This window comes from Chiloscyllium plagiosum, chromosome 6 (genome assembly GCF_004010195.1).
Source record: "Chiloscyllium plagiosum isolate BGI_BamShark_2017 chromosome 6, ASM401019v2, whole genome shotgun sequence".
Taxonomy (NCBI): Eukaryota; Metazoa; Chordata; class Chondrichthyes; order Orectolobiformes; family Hemiscylliidae; genus Chiloscyllium; species Chiloscyllium plagiosum.
This window is the reverse complement of record NC_057715.1, coordinates 50,386,807-50,395,579: the sequence shown is the minus strand read 5'-3', so window position 1 is coordinate 50,395,579 and position 8,773 is coordinate 50,386,807. Positions and strand designations below refer to the sequence as shown.

The 8,773-nt window shown below is 44.0% G+C and overlaps 1 protein-coding gene across 3 annotated transcripts in view; it reads right to left on the bottom strand.

Moving 5' to 3' along the window:
- The window catches only part of LOC122550574 (high affinity choline transporter 1-like), a 61,654-nt gene that overhangs the window by 47,684 nt on the left and 5,197 nt on the right, over positions 1–8,773 (bottom strand). The window contains exon 2 of one of the 3 annotated variants that reach the window (XM_043691510.1): positions 689–885. In XM_043691510.1, coding sequence (XP_043547445.1) covers positions 689–872 — 184 coding nt within the window. In that variant the 5' untranslated portion in view covers positions 873–885. Of the gene's footprint in view, positions 1–688; positions 886–8,773 lie in introns of those variants that run through there. The other 2 variants (XM_043691511.1, XM_043691512.1) reach the window with 2 other exon arrangements.

The window sequence follows — 8,773 nt, the reverse complement described above, 5'->3', positions numbered from 1 at the left end:
CTGACAACCGGAAGCGGCAAGGATAGGCCACTATAAATGCCGGAGGAAACACCACAGAAGCGCTTCACAGGAGGCTCCCAAGCACTGAGGATGTCACCTAGACAGGGGACGAAACGTTTGCAACAAAAACTTCCAGCTCAGCGAACAGAACCACAGCAGTATTATAGATTAATTACTTTAAAAATAGGTGCATAAGATTTAGATTAGATTACATTACAGCGTGGAAACAGGCCCTTCGGCCCAACAAATCCACACCGACCCGCCGAAGCGCAACCCACCCATACCCCTACATTTACCCCTTACCTAACACTACGGGCAATTTAGCATGGCCAATTCACCTGACCCTGCACATCTTTGTGACTGTGGGAGGAAACCGGAGCACCCGGAGGAAACCCACGCAGACACGGGAAGAACGTGCACAGTCAGTCAGTTGAGGCGGGAATTGAACCTGGGTCTCTGGCGCTGTGAGGCAGCAGTGCTAACCACTATGCCACCGTGCCGCCCACTATTTACTATGGTGGCTTCCTGCACTGAGCCAAGTGTTGCTGCATTTGAGGGGAAGGTTTGGGTGTACAACTGCTCCACTCTATAAATGTTTGAAATTTGTATTTCACAACTTGTGATATCTAAATTATTTTTATTTAGCAACTAACGTGGCAATTGAGCAGTTTTATTTTTACAGATTTACCTGTCATTGTGAAAATTCCAACTAAGGTTCCAATGTTTCTCCCTCCAATCATGGCCACCTCACTTTTGGCTCCAGAGCATTTTTTCTCTTCCCGCTTTGATTTTCGAGATGCCCAAATTCCAGTTGCAAGAATTATGATATAGAAGACAACAACTGCCACAAGTCCAGGGATGTTCACAGCCATCTTCCTCAGTAACCTTTTAGATTTAAAAAATAATGTTGTTGTTACAGCCTTTCACAAGGAGTCCTCAAACTTTTCATCATGTCTCTCTGCATTGGTTATACAAATCTACCTGACAATGTTTATATTTTTTTAATGGAAGAAAATTCTGATTATTTCACACTCTAAAGTATAAAGGTGTCTTTTAAAATTCTCACTGGAAGTATAATCCAGTATTTTGTTAATCAGGTTCTTTGTTAAAATATGATTGCATATAAAGAGCTCAAAGAGTACTGTGCAGGACCATGCCTTTTGCCCACAACATTTATTGATCAGTATTGATTTTAAATTCACTAACATCAAAAGTAATCTTCAACTGTAAATAATCAGAAGATTAGCAACCATTTTATTCATTATGAGCAAGATATGTGAGGGAAATGCTTGATGTCAATCAATATGCTTTGAATGTGTTATTCTTGGTAAAGCTAACACATCAACTTGAAACTGAGGGACTCTTAAATTGTTTGAAAGACTTTAATATTAATCTACAACCTTAATCTATCTTCATGATAATTCAAACCTGACAATTCTAGACAGCGAAATTTGAAATTAGATCTATGACTTCAAATGAAACTATTCCACATAATCCTGTATAATTACAAAGTCCAGTACTTTAAGATGTGAATTTATACAAATAGATCTAATAGATATTAATAACAGGGATCGCAGAATGTGAGCTAAATTACATTAGTTCAATTTGTAGGAATGAAGGACGAAAAAGCACAGTCAAAGACAATTTGTATGATCATGTAGCATAAAATGAACTTTTTTAGGTTTTAGACATAAGATCCTAACAGTGTGGAAACAGGCCATTTGGCCCAGCAAGTCCATACCAACTCTCTGAAGGGCAACACATCCTAACTACCCTACTATTGAAACCCTGCATTTCCCATGACTAATCCACCTAACCTACACATCCCTGGACACTTTGGGCAATTTAGCATTACCAATCCACTTATACTAGACATCTTTAGACTGTGGGAGGAAATCAAAGCACCTAGAGGAAACCCACTCAGACATAGGGAGAATGTGCAAACTCTACACTGACAATTGCCTGAGGCTAGAATTGAACTCTGGTCCGTAGCACTGTGAGGCAGCAATGCTAACCACTGAGCCACCAGCCTGCCCCTAAAGTAACAGTAGCTTTAGTAGCAGTGGGTGTGCAACAGATCTACATGATAGTGGTAAGCTTCACAAGACAATGGAGTAGTATTAGCTCCAACCCATTAGAAAATTTGATAGCCTTAATAAGCACCATGTGGACTTCCACTCCATCTGTTGAAAGAAGGTCCACCCTCTGTAGTCAATATGATTAGTTAGCAACACTGTCAGCCCCAGCTGCACTAATAGTTGCATTGCTAGGATTGCAAGTGGTTCAATGAGATGGCAACACAAATACCTGTCTGGGGTATCTCCTGTATCTTTGGGTGGGTGGGATTGGGTATGGTGAGAAGAAAAGAAACGTAAACATTAAAAAAATGCAAGAATAGGCCATTTGGCCCTTCAAGCCTATGCTCCCATTCAATATGATAATGGCTGATCATGCAATTTCACTGTCCCACTCCCACTTTCTCTCATATCTCTTGATCCCTTTACCCAGAAGGGCCAAGTCCAGTGGCCTCTTGAATATATGTAATATGTAATAAAGCTTTCTGTGGGACAGAATTCAACAGATTCACAACTCTGAGTGAAGAATTTCTTCCTCATCTCAGTCCTGAATGGCTTACCCCTTATTCTTAGACTGTGACCCCTTTTTCTGGACTTTCCTAATATCGGGAACATTCTTCCTGCCCAGTCCCATCAGGATTTTAGATGTTTCTATGAGATCCCCCCTCTTTCTTCTAAATTCCAGTGAGTACAAGCTCAGTCGATCCAATCATTTTTCATATGTCAGCCCTGCCATCCTGGGAATCTGTCTGCTGAATCTTCGCTGGACTGCCTCAATAGCAAGAAAGTCCTTCACACATCAGGAGACCAAAACTGCACACAATACTCAAGGCCCTGCATAACTGCAGCAAGACATCCTTGCACCTATATTCTCCCCTCACTATGAAGACTAGCACACCATTACCTTTCTTCACTGCCAGCTGCACCTGTGTGTGCCAATCTGACTGTTCTACCACGACAGTCATCAAAAGGTGTGGCACTGGGAAAGCACTGCAGGTCAGGCAGTATCCCCGGAGCAGGGGAGTCAATGTTTCAGGCATAAGTCCTTCATCAGGAATGATCATCAGGACATTCCTGATGAAGGGCTTATGCCTGAAATGTTGAATCTCCTCCTCAGATGCTGCCTGACCTGCTGTGCTTTTCCAGTGCCACACTTTTTGACTCTGATCGCCAGCATCTACAGTCCTCACTTACTTCTGTTCTTCCGTGATACCCCAATCTCATTGCACCTCATTTCTTCCTAAACTGCTACCATTCAGATAATAATCTGACTTCCTGTTTTGCTAGCAAAATAGATAACATCATATTTATCCACATTGTACTGCATTTCCCAAGTATTTGCCCACGTATCCAGCCTGACTAAGTCACCCTATAGCCTCTTGGGGTCCTCCTCACAGCACATACTGCCACCCAGCTTAGCGTTGTTTGCAAATTCAGAAATATTGTACTCAATTCTTTTGATCAAATCATTAATACTTGTTGTGAACAGCTGTGGTCCCCAGCATCAAACCCTGCAGTACCCCACTGATCGTTACCTGCCACTCTGAAAAGGACCCATTTACTCCAACTCTCTGTTTCCTGTCTGCCAACCAGTCCTCTACCTACATCAATACATTACTTCCGAAACCAAGGGGTTTAAACTTTGCTTACTAATCACTTGTGTGGGATGTTGTCAAAAGCCTTTTGAAAGTCCAGATACACAACACCCACTAATTCACTCTTGTCCACTCCACTGATCACATCCTCAAATTATTACAGAAGATTTGTCAAGCATGATTTCCCTTTGATGAATCCATACTGAGTTGGACTGATCCTGTCACCACTTCCAAATGCTCAGTCATTACATTTTTAATAATTGACTCTAACATTTTTCCCACCGCCGATGCCAGGCTAACTGGCCTATAATACCCTATTTTCCCTCTCCTTCCTTTTTTAAAAAGTTGGGTTCCATTAGCTACACTCCTCTCCACTGGAACACTTCCAGATTCTGTCGAATGCTGGAAAATTATCAGCAATGCGTCCACTATTTCTTGAGTCACTTCTTTAAGTACTCTGGGATGCAGACCATCAGGCCCTAGGAACTTATTGTGTTTTAATCCCATCAATTTCCCCAAATCCATTTCCTGATTTGTAAGGATTCCTTCAGTTTCTCCTTCATGCTCGATCCTCTATCCTCTAGCATTACTGGAAGGATTTTTGTGTCCTTCTCAGTGAAGACAGATGCAAAGTATTTGTTCAACTGATCTACTGTCTCTTGAAGTGGGGAGAATTTTATCATTTTGAAGCCTAAGGGCCAGGCACAAAAGTAGGCCTTTGGTATTTAAAGATACCAAAACATGCAAAACTCAATAGGTGCGCTGTCAATAGGTGCGCTGTCAGAGAACTGGAATTGTGGCACAAAAGTATTGTGATGTAATCAGGATGGGCAAAGGCTACACCTCCTTCGTGGATGCTTCTCTGGATGCACTGCGAAGACTCTGAGGAGCCTAAAAGTGGCTGGTTCATTCCTTCAGAGGAAGAATCTTGTGGTGGGAGAAGGAATGTGTAGTTGGAGTTTCTGAGGCAGTCCTAGACCCATTGCAGAAAGCAATTTAATGACCAAACATGATAGGAAAGATGAGAACAATGCCAAGTTCACCTAATCCTCTGTGCATGTCACACAATCCAATTAATCTGCATTTGGAGATGCCGGTGTTGGACTGGGGTGTACAAAGTTAAAAATCACACAACACCAGGTTATAGTTGGACTATAACCTGGTGTTGTGTGATTTTTAACTTTGTACACTTAATCTGTTTTTGCAAATCTAATTCACCCCACCACACCTCACAACTACTAAGCTGCGGTACTCCGATCGTCCCCATGAATCCTCTTTCTTATACACCCATCTATGCATGTATTACATTTGATCTTTGATGCCATGCTTGCCCTTTATAGATGCCATCACCAAGAGCACTGAATACATGTCATCACTCATAATCTTTTATAGGAAAATGAAACATTGAAGCCCAGGAATGGAACTAGAGGTGGCCTTTCATAGATCATGCAGCTGACAACTATTGAGGAGAACACACTTGAGATCAGTGATGTTATGATCTCCCTGGTTGTTAAACCTGGTGAACCTACAATTCAACAAAAGCTACCCATACATCAGTCATATTGACTTGGTTTCAACAGTGAATTAAATGTGATGATCACCAAATAACAATGTTATTTCTTTGCCAGTACTAATCCTGGCAAATTCTTGTAACTGCCCAAGGATGTCAATGGGAGTCAATAGACATGCAGGCAATGAGTTCTCTGATGAGTTGTGTTCTTCTGAGGGTGCACCATCGTAAAACAAACTTTGATGGGATCAATGTCGCAGAGAATTGTATTTCCACATGATGACTTCACAAATGGGGAAGAGTGGACACTGGGCCAAAGATTCCATATCAGAAGATGCACCTGTCTCAGCTGAACACGGCTGCTGTACTTTTGGCAGGTGGGTGCATCAAGGAAGAGGAGAATGAATGAGCAATGTGAGATGCATTGACAGGCCTACAATGTATATCCACCACAATTGCAGAGTGATTGGAGGACTTCATCTCATGTAAGAAGGGTGATGCAACACACCATTAAAATTAAGTATTTTTCCACTAATAGTGTGGCTAGTGTCACATGTGTCAATATGTGTATGTCTGGAACCACACTGCAGACTTTGGAGACAAACATGTCTGACACCATAAGTAGCCTTTAGTCTCAGCCTGCACTGACCTGCACCCAAGCACACCCTCACGATGGAAGCAATGAAGTGCATCTGGGCAATTAGGGAGAGATGGTGAAAAGGTTCATGGAGTTGTTTTCTGGCCAAAATACACCACCTTTCCCCCATAATCACAAGCCAGTCAGTAACATGTTTCCTCATCTCTTGAAATCTGAGTCTGTCCCAGCACAGATGTTGGTGGAGTGGTCTTTAGGAGGACTCCCACAATCTCCAAAATACAGAGGGCATAGCAGGTCAAGCAGCAGCAGAAGAGCATGGGAGTCGACATTTCGGGCAAGACCCTTCATCAGGACTGGGGAGAGGAAGGGGGCTGAGAAATAAATAGAGGGATGGGGTGGGTCTCGGGGAAAGATAGGTGGGATAGTGATAGGTGGATGCAGGTAGGAGGTGAATGAGATTGGTCAGTGGAAGGGTGGAGCGGACAGGTGGGACAGAAGATGGACAAGTTAGGGCAGATCAAGGGGTCAGGGCGGAGAGGGAGGGGTGGACCTGAGATGAGGTGAGGGTTGAGGAGATTTGGAAGCTGGTGAATTGTATGTTGAGGCCATAGGTTGTCAGCTCCCCAGCTGGAAGATGAGGTGTTCTTCCTCCAGTTTGTGTGTGACCTTATTTTGATGGTGGAGGATGCCTAGGATGGCTGGCAACTGGGAGGTGGGGCTGATTGGAGCATGCAGACCGTAGATGTTGCCAAGAGCAACTCTGGAGACAGAGCAGGGATCTGGAGACGCTGTCTTTACCCTTGCTTCATCCACATCAGTTGTGTCATAGAAATGTAAGCATATTTGTGTTGGAGTCTCTCTAAATAAATGTTGGTTTGATAATACCTTGGTTCTTTATTTAGCTCACATAAATTCTTTGGCACTACTTTTCCAGCCTGTACATTCTTGACTATTGGTTGGTAAATGAACATTTAGCTTGTTTGATTGTTTTTTTTTTGGTCAGTGACATTAATTGGTGAAGAGGGCATTATCAACCATGGTTCCGCTGGTTGAGACTACGCGAAACATGCATTAATGAGGGCATTCTTAACATCCCCAGCAGAAAAGCATTGCATTATCATCATTACCCTCTTCTTTCTCTTACTTCTCATTCCTCTCCAAATCATCTAAGGAGCATCTGAGCTTTTGACTTTCTTCCTGCAGAGCAAAATATCCCCATTCTAGAAACCCTAGCTGCTGCATACTGAAGGGTGACTAAGCAGTCTGATGATGATATGCCGATGACTTGTTCATTTCCTATATCTGGGTGTGATGTGCATTCATTGTGCTTTTTGATGGAATTCAATAGCTGGGATGGAATCTTATGAAGGCAATTACATGTCAACTGAAAAGCCAGCGAGAACTCATTGAACCTTGAGACATTCAGACAGTGCAGAAGTCAGCAGAGGGCTTTTCCATAGAATCAGGACCTCAGCCTGGAAGAGCAATAAGAAAGACACCCACTGGAGACTCAGGATCAGGGAACAGCCTGAACCGCAGTTAGTACTTTGGAAAGATTGAGATCACAGGGAGGGAGGTGGACTTTTTTTTAAGATTAGATTCCCTACAGTATGGAACAGGCCCTTCGGCCCAACAAGTCCACACCGACCTAGAACATAGAACATAGAACATAGAAGAATACAGCGCAGTACAGGCCCTTGGGCCCTCGATGTTGCGCCGATCCAAGCCCACCTAAACTATAGCTTTCCCAATCAATATCAGGAAAGTTAAAGACCTTCTGAAGAGTAACCCACCCAGACTCATTTCCCTCTGACTAATGCACCTAACACTATGGGTAATTTAGCATGGCCATCGACCTGACCTGCACATCTTTGGACTGTGGGAGGAAACTGGAGCACCCGGAGGCGCAGTCAAAAGGAGAATGTGCAGACCCCACACAGACAGTCGGCCAAGGTTGGAATCGAACCGAGGTCCCTGGAGCTGTGAGGCTGCAGTGCTAACCACTGAGCCACCGTGCCGCCCCTTGATATTCTGTTTATTTATCAGATATAGAGTGCCTTTTGAATGTGGAAACCATCCAATCCACCCAACTCCCACAAAAACGACAGTATGCACAGTTTTCCTCATGGTGAACACCACATAGTGACAAGCCCAACTGCAGCTGGATCGACATCAGTAGGGATCGTATGAAACCTTAAAGTGGTCATTACTCATCCATACTTGGGTTTTTATTGATAGTGGGGCAGGAAGACCAATTACAACACTCCCATTCAAACTTAATCGTAACAGAGGTATGCAAGAGATGGAGCTCACCCATCACCCTCCTACATAACTAGATGCCCTCCTTCCTCTATTAGTTCCTAGAAAAAGGTAGAACATGTCACACAAGGTTTCTGACAGGAGTTATGAATCATGTTTGCAACAGAAATTTCTTGTTGGTAAAAACAATGACTGCAGATACTGGAAACCAGATTCTGGATTAGAGTAGTGCTGGAAGAGCACAGCAGTTCAGGCAGCATCTAAGGAGCAGTAAAATCGACCTTTCAGGCAAAAGCCCTTCCTCAGGAATAAAGGCAGTGAGCCTGAAGCGTGGAGAGAAAAGCTAGAGGAGGGTGGGGGTGGGGAGAAAGTAGCACAGAGCACAATGGGCGAGTGGGGGAGGGGATGAAGCCGACAGGTCAGGGAGGAGAGGGTGGAATGGATAGGTGGAAAAGGAGACAGGCAGGCAGGACAAGTCTGGACAAGTCATGGGGACAGCGCCGAGCCGGAAGTCCGGAACCAGGGTGAGGTGGGGGAAGGGGAAATGAGGAAACTGTTGAAGTCCACATTGATGCCCTGGGGTTGAGGTGTTCCGAGGCGGAAGATGAGGCGTTCTTCCTCCAGGCGTCTGGTGATGAGGGAGCAGCGGTGAAGGAGGCCCAGGACCTCCATGTCCTCGGCAGAGTGGGAGGGGGAGTTGAAATGTTGGGCCACAGGGCGGTGTGGTTGATTGGTG